Genomic DNA, 15,106 nt, shown 5'->3' with positions numbered 1-15,106 from the left:
CTTGGTTTGCATGGCTTGCATCCCAGGTTGAAGAAAGCGGGGGGTGGAGATAGTGGAAAGGATTACCATAATTTTCCAATCTTCCCTAGATATAGAGGAAGTGCCAGAGGATTGGATGGTGGCAAATGTGACATCCTGATTCAAGAAAGCATGTAAAGATAGTCCTACCAACTATAGGCCAGTTAGTTTAACATCAAGAGTGTATTAAGGTTTTAGAAATAATAATCAGGGAAAAAAAACACCAGGCATTTGGAGTGGTTTGAGTTAATTAATGAGGGCCAGCTCAGATTTGTAAAAGGCGGATCATGTTTGACTAATCGAATTGAATTTTTTGATTACGTAATAGAGAAGGTTGATGAAGGAAATGTGGTGAATGTTGTCAAATACTGGGTGTTGTCAAATACTTGCTTAAAATCTGTACATTGTGCTACATTAACAAGCTGGTTAACAAAATTGAGGCACAAAGAATAGGACAGTCAGTGTCCAATCAGGTAAAAAGTTATCTTAAGGACAGAAAATAGCGAATCGTGGTAAATGGTTATTTTTCTGATTCAAGATAGTAGATGGTGGTTTACTCCAAATGCAAGTGCTTTTTTGGTATATATGAATGACTTGGATCTTGGAATGGAGAAGAATTTCAAAATTTGACGATGATATCAAACTTGGAGTAGCAGCAAACAGTGAGGGTGATATGAATTGCCTCAACATGACATTGATAGACTGTCAGAGCGGACAGGCCAAGCAGGAGATGGAATTTAATATAGAGAAATGTGAGGTGATGCATTTTGGCAAAGGGATAGGGAGAGGCAATATTGACTTAATGGCACAGTTCAAACAAGTGTGCAGGAACAGAGGGACCTTGAAGCTGCATGTGCATCATTTTTTGAAGGTTGCAGGACATATTGAGAGAATGGTTAGCAAAGCATATGGGATCTTGGGCTTCATGAATAGAGGCATTGAGTACAAAAGCAGGGAAGCTCGACTGAACCTTTATAAAGCTCTGGTTGGGCCACACCTAGAGTATTGCAACCAATTCTGGTCATCACACTTCAGGAAGAATGCAAGGGTCCTTGAGAGGAAGCAGAGGAGGATGGAAGATTTCAGTTACAAAGTTAGGCTGGAAAAGCTGGGGTTGATCTCCTTGGAGCAAAAATGATTGAGGAGAAATCTGACAGATGTGTAGAAGATAACAGGTTTGGATAAGATAGACAAGGAAAATTTGTTCCCATTAGCTGATAGTACAAGGACTAAGAGGCACATATTTAAAGTATTGGGCAAGAGATGCAGGGGGAATGTGAGGAAGAACTTATTTTATACAGCGAGTGATAATGACCTGGAACTTGCTGTCCATGAGTGTGGTGAAGGCAGAAACAATCAATGATTTCAAAAAGAAATTGGATGGGCACTTGACAGAAACATACCTGTAGGGCTACAGTGATTGAGTGGGGGAGCAGGAATGACTGGACTGCTTCACAGAGAGACAGCATGGACTTGATGGACTGACTGGTCTCCTTCTGGGTTGTATTCTATGACTCTAAGTATCATTATTAGCATCATGCAATTCCACAACACGGTGAGAATAAAAGTCTGTCATTGCCAAACAAACTAAAAAAAACTTTATTTTTAGAATTAACATTTAAGTAATTTAAAATGAACCAACTTTGTAGAACTCCAATACAAATTCAAACAATAAATATATACATGTATAAAAGTTGAGAGAGCATCGCCACATTTCAAATGTCGCATTTACAAGTGTTAAAAATGAGAGAATGCGAGATCCAGATGTTCATATTGTTTCATTCTGATATGGTGCTGGAAATATACAACTTACTTCTGATCTGCAAACTATCCTTACCAAACAGCAATTAGGTACTGAATGAGCCCTTAAAGACGAAGGCCACCTCCAACATGCCCCCAGTTTAACAGCAGAAGCATGCATTGCAAAGTCCTTTCATTACCAAACAGTTTAGCAGGAGAGATACCAGAGGATTTCTACTGGTATATGTTCATTATAAAACTAGTAATTTCATTTTTAAAATAAACGTACAATGAGACCTGGGCCAGGATTTTACAGCCCGATAGGATATTACAGTCCTGCCGAACTGAATAGAGATTTAAATGGCTCGCCGCAACACTGGGGGAAGACATGCCACAGCAGGGCCTTAAAACCCTGCCCCAGGAATATTAAGCACTAAGTGATTACACATTTATCAAATTTACAATGTAGTTGAGGATGGGAAAAGTTCAAAATTAAAGCTCCAGGATTCCAATAAACACATGATTACAGATTTTCATTAATTCCATTTGTCTTTCACACGCGCTATATATCAAAAGGTGTTAAGTAAGCTTATTCCAATGTTTTGCCAATCACTTGTGCTGTTGCCAAGCACAAAAAAATGGTGATAATTGCAATCCTCAAGAACATTTAAAATTTAAAAATAATGGAGTGGTAAAGCTCAGTGATATTCCTCTCCTATTCTTCCAATATGGGCCGCTTGTATCCAACCCACCTCCTATCACTCTGAAAGGAACCCCCTCTCTCCTCTGACACACACACGCAAATAACTGCCATCAAACCCTTCAAACTAGATTACAAACACAAAATCACCAAGTTTATGGTGCAGTATATTGCCCATTGTACGGTGACAGCATTGTTTAATATGGTTGATCATCCCCACATTCCAATATTTTCAATAAAGGATATTCACACTGAAGCATTAATGATAGTGATATTCTTAATCTAAGTTTGTGAAATATAGGGAAGGAGGGTAGGTCACACATCACTTCCGTCACCCTAATAGTTTGGTATGTATCACAAGAATAGATATTTCCTGCATTGGTGTATTTATGCATCAATATAAAATGCTCAGTAGTGAATATCAGCCAAATACCTGCTTACAGGCAAAGTCCCAAATTTATTTTCTTCAGTGATGTTCAAAACCTACCTTTGACATTTATATCTTGTACCTTTTCATCAATAAAACTTTCAAGAGTCAGAAAAACTCTGGTACATCAGTATAAGATTAAAAGCAAACAGATCTATAAAAAGTAGAAAATCTACAGTAGAGTAAAAGTGGAAGGCTAGTCATGAAAAGAGCATTTACAATGCCCAAAAGAAACTTCACAAGAGCAAAATTCACTGTTGATCAATCCCTGGGTGCAGTGCCAAAGCACATGTCTATGTATTGGAGAGATTCCATTCCCATTTTGTAATTTAAGTCTATCAAATGAGCTTGAAAGTTCAGTTAAGCTCAAACTTGCTACATCAGTAAAATAAGCAAGTCAATGTATAAGTCTTTTGTTCTCTGATGTTTCTCTCCATTAGAGGTAACATGTCTACTGGATTTCTCCCCAGATAATCCCAGTTTACATTAGCTCACTGTGCAAATAGAAGAAGCCAAATATCATTTTTTTGCTGCAGAAAGTTGGCATAATAATAAGCTTCATCAACCTCACTACATTTTTGCTGAATACAGATGTTTATTTGGAACCCTGATTTAACAGTTATACTATTTATATGATAGATCCACTCCTGTTCCAATTTACTCAATGCTCTTCAGAGAAACACACAACTTCATTGTACATTTCATAACAAAGGCTTTCAGTAATATTCCAGAAGTCAATTCAATATTTTATTAAAAAGCTTATTTAAAACATAACCACATCAATGCCATGTCCTCGACATTTTAGTCAGATTTCTCAAAGCATTTTTCAGTCATCTTAGGAACAAACGATTCTAGAAAATGAAAGAATTCTAGGAATAAAGCAGTGTGTTGAATGGGGGTGACTCTGATCATAGTCCTTGTGTCTTCATTACCTCCAACCAGAAAGGCACTGAGAGTAAACATTATTAACGGGCTAGATTTATCCCCATCCTCCTCCTGCTGCAATATGGCTTCAGTAACTTTTTCTTCAATTTCCAAGGAATTGATAATCGCGCTAGTGTTTGCATCAGATTCGCTTGTTCTATAAGGGAGCTGACGTCTCATTTTTCTCCGCCCAACCCATACTTTGTTCCAAACAGCACAGTGCCATGTTACTTTGCCCTGGTACTGAAGAGTTTCAATTCTTGCTTTTTTGGCGCTTGATGTTTCGGGTATCTCTTCCATAGGATATGGTCTCTTCAATCCAAAGCTGTCTTCCTCTTTGTTCCTAGTTCCATCAAAGCTACTGATCTTTACATCCTCGGTTTGTACATTATTTCCCTCATTACATGAACAACTACATTTAAGGACAGTCTCCATCACATAGAAGACAGCATGGCACACTTTGTTAAACCAGATTTCTCTGAAATCTGGAGATCCATACAGTTTTTTCCTCATTTGCTCTGAAAGGCATGACAATTTGAAGGGAATAGTTAACAAATTCCCTACATGGCTCAATTCTTTGCCTGGATTATAATCCACTGCTGGAGAATGTGCAGGGGAATAGTCAGTACTACTTAGAGGTTGAAACAATCTGACTAAGCCCCAGATCTTCCCTTTGTTTGATTTTCTCTGATACTGTAGGCTGCGACAGTACTTGAAGGCTTCATCCAACTGTCGTTTAAACTTTTGTCCCGTCCTTTCATTAATGTTTCCAGAAACATTGTGACTCAGCTCAAACGGATCCTGGATATTAATTGGCCCAAGTCGGAGATTTTTGTCTGACTCGGGACCAATAAAATCAGTTACAAGATGAACTTTACCTTCACTCAGTGAAATGACAGTTCCAGCAAAGTCAAACTGAGAGTAAAATTTGTAGAACTCAGCAAGAAGCCCACCTGTCACAAACAAAGCAATTGTTAGTTCCAGGAACAGATTTACAAATTCAGTGCAACAGTTTAAGTTCTTTTTTAAAAATCCTCATGCGGTTTTAAGTCTGGTGATTGAAATCTTTCCAATTCATGCACCCTTTCAATGAATACCATAAGTCTGGTGAAACACATAGATGCAGAGTGAAGTTGCCTCTAACCTTTTCCAATTTCAGGTGATCTTCTTGCACTTTCCATATAAATTATCCTATGGCTGAGTCAAATTGGCAATTAGTGTAAAATTAGCAATTTTATACTGAAGCTGGATAAAGTTTGCCTGAATGCATTTCATGCAGAATGCTGACAGCCAACAGAATTTTATCTTATCAGTCAAGATTGCAGCCAAACACAGGTCACAGTACTTAATTCACTACACCACCCAGCCACCATAAATTTAAAGTTTTGAAAAACAAATAAGCAACACTTTTCATTATGTATGAACATAATTACGTAACCTACTGTATTAAACTAAAACAATAAAGATCAATAACAACTAAATACTTACATAATCCTTCAGAATTTGCACTGGGTTCAATTTTAGTGCGATCACTTGGAAAAGTACAGTCCCAGCCATCAATTATGCAATGGTCATCCTCATCTCAATAAAAAGACAATGAAATTAATTTTCACTTCACTACAAAGCTGTACGTAACCTAAATACAGACATGAAAACGATTAAAATTAAAACTTGCATTACCTACAAGGTAAGACAAGTTGTAAGATACAATGTATATTTCTCCAAGGTCAGCTATCTGCTAAAGCTAAGGGTATCTTCATGGATTAACCCACCAAGTGTTAACCCAGCGCATGCCTGTCAAAATATGAGTGCTCTAGTTTGATTTATTTCAATAGAGCTTGAACAATCACTTTGATTTTATCATCTACAAATGTCTGATGGAGAATCTACATGATTCATCAATCATAAGAGTTTTTTTTAAATGAGTTACAAGCTGTTGTGCTATCCTGGCCTCGTCAAAATGGTCTACATACTTCATGGTGTAAGAAGCCTGCATCCTCCTCTGCAGACAACATTGTCTCTTACTCACTCGTCATCTCCCCTTTCAAACAATTCCCAAGTAATGCACCTCCTATGGCTAAGAGGGCAAGTTATGGCAGTCAGTCAGCTCATTGAGAGTGCCTTTGTTATCTTATTGCTAGAATGTTCAAGGCAGCAATCCAGTGGAGGATATCCATGAAGATTTCCAGTCAACATCTTTCCCCCTTGCAGCTTAACAGGGAAGAGTAGCTCTGGAAAGAGGAAAATCAAACTTGTGCCTTTCCACCTCATCACTAAACAAGTGACACCTTGCATTTTGTGAACCAGAATATATGAGTGAAAAAAGTCCAAGTTCTGATGAAAGGTCATCGCCCTGATACATTAACTCTGTTTCTCTCTCCACAGATGTTGCCTGACCCACTGACAGTTTCCAGCATTTTCTGTTTTTAGTTCAGATTTCCAGCAATTGTGGTATTTTGCTTTTGTTATCTATTGTACTGTGCGATTTTAGCTTTTTTGGAGATACGAACATATGAAAAAGGAGTAGGCCATTCGGCCCCTCAAGCCTGCTCCGCCATTTAATAAGATCATGGCTGATCTGATAGTAACCTCAAATCTGCATCCCGCTTGCCCCCGATATCCTATCACCCCTTGCTTACTAAAAATCTATCCACCCATGCCTTAAAAATATTCAAAGGCTCTGCTTCCACCACCTTTTGAAGAAAAGGTCCAAAGACTCACTACTCTCAGAAAAAATTTCACCTCATCTCCATTTTAGATGGGCGACCCCTTATTTTTAAACAGTGATGCCTAGTTCTGGATTCTCCCACAAGAGGAAACATCCTCTCCACATCCATCCTGTCAAGACCCCTAGGATTTTATATGTTTCAATCAAGTATTTTAAATTTTGTGCTCAAGGTATGGAATGTTAAGTGTTGGGAAATGCAAACTATTGTCTATTGTTTACATTTACTGATAGTAACAAGCACCACCAAGGTCCGGGAAAGCTCTCTCTACATTACTCCAACAATGTCTTGCCCCAATTTCAGAAAACTCCCCACTGCTTCAGTGTGACACTTCTACTTCCATTGTAACCATTCTAAGTAAGATTGCACAATTCAAAACTGTTTAATATGACATTTTGCACTGGATTGAAACTGCTCAACCTTATTTCATATTGGACTCTTGCAGTCCATTAGTCTAGGTTGAATTCAAATTCATCCTAGATCTGAAAAAGTCAGTGTCAAACACAAACTTGTTGTTCCTGTAGTCATGCTAAACTTCTACCAGAAACTGACACTGCTGTACTTTATAAAAATAATTACAACTCAACAAAATTATCAAAGTGCAAGTATAAAGAATTTGAAGACGTTCTACTGGTTTTTTGAAAGTATCGAAGAAAGCAAAAGGGCAAGTCTGCCCTCTAGAATTTTACTCAACTGAACTAACTTCCAACAATTAGGAAATTTTGAAATTTGTCTGGTTAACCTCCATTGAAAAATCTTTTGGGGATCTGCTGTAAATTTTACAATGCTTCTTTTAACTATATTTTAGCAGAAATTTTGAATACAAGATCTCCTTTTTTATATCTGTACCTGCAAGCTCTTTTAAATTATTCACAGTAGGGAGAACTGGAGGTGTCCTGTTCTGAAGGAAGAACATAACCAAGAGAGTCACTGCATAATTATTCATCAATGGCCCCCCTCCAAAAGGATTTCCTGAGAAAAAGTGAAAAATAAATCATATATAGCCAAGGAGGTGTAAATATTTTTGTCAAACTAAGATTTTAAAAGTTAAATAGCAGTCACAATATCATTAGTTCATTAACAATGAAAAATCAGATTTTACAATAAAAACTGAAGCAGCAATTTTCCAGTATTCAATTGCAGAGTATTTCTGTGAATGTTCTGATACCACAAGTACCCCTTCTTCAATTATTTTCCATAGATTACAGACAATTTCACATTAGTAGATTCGTCCTTGGTACATACTGACTAAAACTACACTTGAATTAGCAAACGTCTAAGGCAGCTTTAAAGTAGTTCTTCTGTGCACATTTGGTTCCTGGTTCAAGTCCCAGTAATAGTAGTTGCACCTGCCCATCGGGTGATGTTGACTGGACATTCTTAGATGTCCAGTCAACATCAAGCTCAAGCTTCAGAAATACGGAGCAGAATGGTATCAATATAACCATGTAGTAATAAAGAAAACCAGGAAAAACGTATCACTGTTGCAAAGAATTTTGTCTAAATATAAACATGCACAATTTTATAAATATATAATTTTAAACTTATTTTTCAATATTCAATGTGTTGAGAAGTTGATGAAAGTGGGCTTCAAGGACTGATGAGGGGCGTTCACCTCTTTCCATTTTCCCCCCGACTTTCGTCCTTAACACCACCTCTGTTGAAGGCAACAACTTCAACTAAGATATGGCTAAATGGATGCATCATAATTATAAACAAGGAAAAAGAGGGGAGAAATTACACTGGCAAAATAAGGGGATTTTCTCTTCTGGGTTTGTAGTTCAGGAACCATATTAGAATAAAATAGAGGTAGGTTTACTATTTGTGTAATCTTTGATTGCTCTATACATCAGGTATGCAACAAGCAACATTCGGTTTCCCAGTGGTGATATCCTAGGACATCACCCAAGAGGTGATTCTTCATGTGCGAATAATAGGCACTGATATACCGTTCATATACAGAGGCCATTTCAGCCAAGGCTGATCTTGTACCACATGTGGTCACTTTTGACCCCCAGCTGCTGCTTTGTTTTCGGCACAGACCAAGGATTAAGCTTTAGCTTGTAGTTTTACATGGCTCCAAGCCACATGCTACATTCAGTCACCTAGGAATCAGCACAACTGCGACAAGTATGTGTAATCTAAATGGAAAATTAATAGGATCAGCTCCTCATTCATGAAGGCCCTCCAGTACCTCAACCAGGTGTGAGTTCATCATGCTTGAACACAAACAGCAAATGTCAGATGGATAAAATAAAGACAAAAAATATTGGAAACATTCAGTAAGTCAGACAGACAGAGAGAGAGACAAAGTTAAGACCATAAGACATAGGAGCAGAAATTAGGCCAATCGGCCCATCAAGTCTGCTCCACCATTCAATCACGGCTGATAAGTTTCTCAACCCCATTCTCCCGCCTTCTCCCTGTAACCTTTGATCCCCTTATCAATCAAGAACCTATCTATCTCGGTCTTAAATATACTCAATGACCTGGCCTCCACAGCCTTCTTTGGCAATGAATTCCATAGATTCACCACTCTCTGGCTAAAGAAGTTTCTCCTCATCTCTGTTCTAAAAGGTCTTCCCTTTACTCTGAGGCTGTGCCCTCGAGTCCTAGTCTCTCCTACTAGTGGAAACATCATCCCCACGTCCATTCTATCCAGGCCCCTCAGTATTCTGTAAGTTTCAATCAGATCCCCCCTCATTCTTCTAAACTCCATCGAGTATAGACCCAGAGTCCTCAAACGTTCCTCATATGTTAAGCCCTTCATTCCTCAGATCATTCTCATGAACCTCCTCTGGACGCTCTCCAGGGCCAGCACATACTTCCTGAGATACCGGGCCCAAAATTGCTCACAATATTCTAAATGTGGTCTGACCAGAGCCTTATAAAGCCTCAGCAGCACATCCTGCTTTTATATTCTAGTCCTCTTGAAATAAATGCCAACATTGCATTTGCCTTTCTAACTACCGACTCAACCTGCAAGTTAACCTTAAGAGAATCCTGGACGAGGACTCCCAAGTCCCTTTGCACTCCAGATTTCTGAATTCTCTCCCCATTTAGAAAATAGGCCATGCCTCTATTCTTCCTACCAAAGTGCATGACCTCACACTTCCCCACGTTGTATTCCATCTGCCGCTTCTTTGCCCATTCTCCTAACCTGTCCAAATCCTTCTGCAGCCTCCCTGCCTCCTCAATACTACCTGTCCCTCCACCTATCTTTGTATCATCTGCATACTTAACCAGGATTCCCTCAGTTCCTTCATCTAGATCATTAATGTATAAAGTGAAAAGTTGTGGTCCCAACACTGACCCCTGCGGAATTCCACTAGTCACCGGCCGCCGTCCTGAGAAGGACTCCCTTATCCCCACTCTCTGCCTCTTGCCAGACAGCCAATCTTCTATCCATGTTAATACCTTGCCTCTAACACCATGGGCTCTTATCTTACTGAGCAGCCTCCTGTGCGGCACCTTGATTTCTGGAAGTCCAAGTAGATAACATCCATTGGCTCTCCTTTGTCTAACCTGCTCATTACCTCCTCAAAGAATTCTAACAGATTTGACAGGCATGACCTCCCCTTGATGAAACCATGCTGACTTTGCCCGATTTTACCATGCACTTTCAAGTATTCTGAAATCTCATCCTTAATAATGGACTCTAAAATCTTACCAACGACCGAGGTCAGGCTAATCGGCCTGTAATTTCCCGTCTTTTGCCTCACTCCCTTCTTAAACAGGGGGGTTAGATTAGCGAATTTCCAGTCCTCTGGGACCCTCCCTGACTCCAGTGATTCCTGAAAGATCGCCACTAACACCTCCACTATCTCTTCAGCTATCTCCTTCAGAACTCTGGGGTGTAATCCATCTGGTCCAGGTGATTTATCCACCTTCAGATCTTTCAGTTTTCCTAGCACCTTCTCCTTGGTAACGGCCACCATACTCACCTCCGCCCCCCGCACCCCCCCGACTCTCTTGAACTTTGGGGATGTCACTCGTGTCTTCCACTGTGAAGACTGACCCAAAGTACCTATTCAGTTCCTCCGCCATTTCTTTGTTCCCCACTACTACTTCTCCAGCGTAATTTTCCAGTGGCCAAATGTCCACTTTTGCCTCTCTCTTACCATTTATATATCTAAAAAAACTCTTGCAATCTTCTTTTATATTACTGGCTAGTTTACCCTCATATTTAATCTTCTTCCTCCTTATTTTTTTTTTTAGTTGTCCTCTGTTGGTCTTTGTAGGCTTCCCAATCCCCTGGTTTTCCACTGCTCTTCATCGTATTGTATGCTTTCTCTTTAGCTTTTATGCTGTCCCTGACTTCCCTTATCAGCCATTGCTACCTCGTCCTCCCTTTAGTATGCTTCTTCTTCCTAGGGATGAAGTTTTGTTGTGTCTCCCAAATTACTCCCAGAAACTCCTGCCATTGCTGTTCCACTGTCTTTCCTGCTAGGCTCAACCCCCAGTCAATTCTGGCCAGCTCCTCCCTCATGCCTCTGTGGTAATCTTTATTCAACTGTAATACTGTTACATCTGATTCCAGCTTTTTCCTCTCAAATTGCAGGGTAAATTCTATCATATTATGGTCACTTCTTAAGGGTTCCTTCACCTTAAGCTACCTTTTCAAATCTGCCTTGATGTTTCAGATCAGTGACCTTTCACACAGGTCAGCAACCTGAACCATTAACTGTTTCTTTGATCACAGACGCTGCTTGATCTGAAGGTTTCCAGCATTTTTTGTTTTCATTTCAAAATCTATCATAGTTCCTTTTAAGAAGATTATATGTGGTAGGGTGGGGGGTGGAGACACAGGACAAGGAGGGGTTGGGATCACAGCAGACACTCGACCTACCCTTATCTATATGCATGAAGATTTTCCGCCAGATTGGGAGAGATTGGGATTGGGAGTGAGAACCTTATTCATTACCATGCATCATTTTTTTTTACATCTTTAAACTTTAAAATATTACAGGCTCTTTAACTGTTTGACTACTTTTTAAAGACAGGGGTTGCTATACTTTATTCTTAACCAGTTCTACTATGCCTTCCTTATTTGATCAGTCATATAAAAGGAGCTTACTTAACCCTCAGTTTCTCGTTCTGATGAAAGCTAAACCAATTATTTCTCTTCATAAACACTAACAGACCTGCGGTGTACTCCCAGCATTGCCTATTGTTCACATTGTTGGGTGAATCTTCATGCCATTTAAGATGAGGAATGTCACTACTGGAAAACCAACGTGTGGACTAATCAAAGATCAGAGAAATTGTAAATCTACTTCTACTTTGGTAAAGTAAGGGGTGTCTCTTCTGAGTTTGTAGTTAAGGCACCATATCGTGATCTCTCCCCATTTCTGTCCTTATAATTTTTGCTCAGGCTGGCAATTCAGAGGAAAAGTAGCATAAAATTACAAGTAATCTTTTATTGTGAACTCTGAAGTAGGTTGGCACTTTGCAAACTCATTTTAGGTAAGGCATGATCCATCATTTATGGCTGAATTCAAGCCTAGGTTATAAAAGGTGGCAGGATAATGTACTAGCCTACTGCATCCTTCAGGTCTCCTGACATATTCTCTCTTTGTTGTTTCCAAGCTTTTCTGAAAAGGCATCTCTAATAATGGGTACAGCTGATAGAAGTGAGTGAAATGAAACAAGCAACAGCATTTGCAATTATGAAGAAAATCAAGCCAGTCAATTTACAGTTTTTTTTCAAGAGTGCATTATGTAATCTCCTCTATGCTAAAGCAACTTTATCTGGGTCATGGTATTTTACAGACAAGTGTACTTAACTGTAATAAATTCCTACTCTTACCTTCTGCAAGTTCATAAAATAGTATAGCACAGAAGGCTCTTTCCTCATAGCCCTGCAATTTTGCTCTCTCAAAGTATTTATCCAACTCTCTTTTGAAAGTTACTGTTGAATCTGCTTCTGCCACCCTTTCATGCACTGTATTCCAGTTAATGAAAAAAAATTGCTGGGCAAGAAGCTGTTTACTCATATAGCTTTCGGGTCTTTTGACAAACATCTTAAATTTGAGTCCTCTGCACACCAATCTTATTGCCAGAGGGCTGTAATTTTCAACTAGTGTCAGAAAGGGATGGCCCGCATTTTCGGATGGTTCCCAGAGCAGGACAATTGTGCAGAGGTAGTTTACACTTCTGGGCAATTGCCGTGCAAACCCTTACCTGGGAACTTCCGAGAGGGATTCCCCTGCACATCTTTGGGGTAGCCCCTCCGATATCCGATGCTGGGGAGCTCGGAAGCTGTGGCTCAGTTTCTCCTTACTTTCTCTACCAATACCTTCCATAATTTTGAACACCTCTATCAAATGTCCTTGGAACCTTCTCTGCTCCAAGGAAAACAATTTCAGTTTCTCTAGTCTCTCCACATGGTGCCATTCTAGTGAATCTCTTCTACACCGGCTCCAAGTATAAACTGTATATCAATTGTGTTTAATTATATGCAGGTGGAGAGCATTAATTGGGGTTTCACTTGAGCACCTATAAAGAGACACTTATTGAAACTGTGATGTGTTTGAGTTAAGAGGTGTATGCAGGCAATGTTTCATTCCATAAATAAATGTAAGACTAAATAAAGATTGGCTCCACATCATCCTTCACCAACCAGTTTTCTGGATAGAACACCAAGGCCTTGATATTCTTCCTAAAGTGTGATGCCCAGAGTTGGATACAATACTCCAGCTGAGGCTTGTGCTTTATGAAGGTTTAGCATAACTTACTTGCTTTTCACACTATTCCAATATTCAAAAAGCCAAGCATCCCATATGCTTTTTTAACAACCTTCTCAATTTGCCCTGCCACCTTCAAAGATTTGTGTACATGCACTACCAGAACTCTATTCCTGCACCTCTTTATAATTGTACTATTTAGTTCATATTGCCTCTCTTCATTTTGGCTCTCAAAATGTATCACTTCACATTTGTGTTGGATTTCATCTGCTCATTTTACCAGTCTGTCTATAACCTCCTTGAAGTCTGTTACAATCTTCATCGTTTATTAGATTTCCAGGTTTCATGTGATCTGCAGACTTTGAAATTTTGCCCTATATACCACATCCTGTTCGTTAACATATATCGAAAAGAGCAGAGACCCCAATAGTGATTTTGGGGAACAATCACTGTATACTTCCCCTAAGTCTGAAAATTAACTATTCATCACGACTCTCTGCTTTTTGTTTCTTCATCAATTTTGCATTCATGCCCCTCTAATTCAATGGTCCTTAACTTTGTTAACAAATTATTAAAAACATTTGCTAAATATATATCTTTGAGGTAAGTGAAATTGATAAGGAACCACCACCTTCTCAAGAGCAATTAAGGATGGGGAATAAATGCCGGCCTAGCCAACAATGTCCATATCCTGTGAAGGAATTTTTAAAAATCAAAATCACTTTGAAATAAAGAATTGGCAGACTTAAAAAAAAGAGGCTTTGATGTTTAAATTTGGGGAAAAAATGGCCTGTCACATTTTAATATTGCTAGATATATTATGGATAGTAAATTTAGCTGGTCTTTCAATCAGGCTAAACTGCTCAGTCAGTCTGAAGTTTTCAGTCTGAAGTTTTCACCCTCAACTAAATTAACTCTGGTTAGATGAGGACTCCACATGGATGGTCTTTAAGGCTTCCTGCAGTTAACTGAAGTGCAAATGAGGGTGCTTTTCTTACCAGCTAGTTGCTTTTGTTTTGCCCAGTAGCGAACAGCATAAACCAGAGGCCTCACTCTTGGATCCACTAATGCACACAATTGAAGAAACATTGTGTTACGTACAGCCAACCTATAAAAACAGATCATCCTGTTATTCATGTAATTTCAAGCAACTCAAAACATTTTTAGTTTGTTCTGTATGAAAAATGTATAAGTAATTAACCATATAGATAGCTAAAATTGTCACAAACTGTACCGAAGGTCACTGATTACGTGGTTCAACAAGGTGATATATACTGAGTATGCAAGAAAGATTCTATCATGTTACATCTAATTTGTACATTATGATCTGTATGCTGGCAAAGATAAAAAAAAGGATAGGAAGAGAGAAGTACTCAGGGCAATGAGGCCAAATGTACAATCAAACTGCTGCCCTTTAATTAAGGAAACATCCCAAGAAGCTTCAGAGGACACCAAGCCATAGAAGGAAATATTAGGAGAAGCAACCAAAAGTCTGATTTTCCCTCCAGGGACAGGAAACAGAAGTCAGGTCTGTTTCCAGATCCCAATACCACCCCAGGGAGAAACAGTCGCTCATTAAGATTTTCACAGGGCTACGCCCTTAATTGGCACAGAGATAGGTTCAGGGAGACAGGGTGGGCTCTCAAAGCTGGAGGGTCAAACAGAGGCCTTCCAGTTTGAATGGTGCAGCTCTAACGGAAGGTAAGAAAGAGAGGGGACTCTTTAAGATGAAAACACCCGTATTGAACCTTTTAAAATATTTAATTAAAAAATAGATTAAAGGGAAGGGGAAGGGGTGAGTGGGGGAAGGGTTGGGGATGTGGAAAATGGGAGGAGAGTGAGTGGGAGAGGGTGAGCAGGGAAAGTGGGAGGGGAGCAGGTGGCG

General features: G+C 39.3%; 1 protein-coding gene across 2 annotated transcripts in view; it reads right to left on the bottom strand.

Annotated features, from left to right (window-relative positions):
• Window positions 1-1,593: 1,593 nt before the first annotated feature.
• tut1 (terminal uridylyl transferase 1, U6 snRNA-specific) overlaps window positions 1,594-15,106 on the bottom strand; it is a 28,611-nt gene continuing 15,098 nt past the window's right edge. For both annotated transcript variants that reach the window (XM_041173709.1, XM_041173710.1), the window contains 4 exons: window positions 14,220-14,329; window positions 7,385-7,507; window positions 5,298-5,390; window positions 1,594-4,762 (listed from right to left, as the gene is read on the bottom strand). In XM_041173709.1, the coding sequence (XP_041029643.1) occupies window positions 3,687-4,762; window positions 5,298-5,390; window positions 7,385-7,507; window positions 14,220-14,329 (1,402 nt within the window). In that variant the 3' untranslated portion in view covers window positions 1,594-3,686. The remainder of the gene's footprint in view (window positions 4,763-5,297; window positions 5,391-7,384; window positions 7,508-14,219; window positions 14,330-15,106) is intronic.

This window comes from Carcharodon carcharias, chromosome 23 (assembly GCF_017639515.1).
Source record: "Carcharodon carcharias isolate sCarCar2 chromosome 23, sCarCar2.pri, whole genome shotgun sequence".
NCBI lineage: Eukaryota > Metazoa > Chordata > Chondrichthyes > Lamniformes > Lamnidae > Carcharodon > Carcharodon carcharias.
This window is presented reverse-complemented; position numbering and strand designations above follow the sequence as displayed.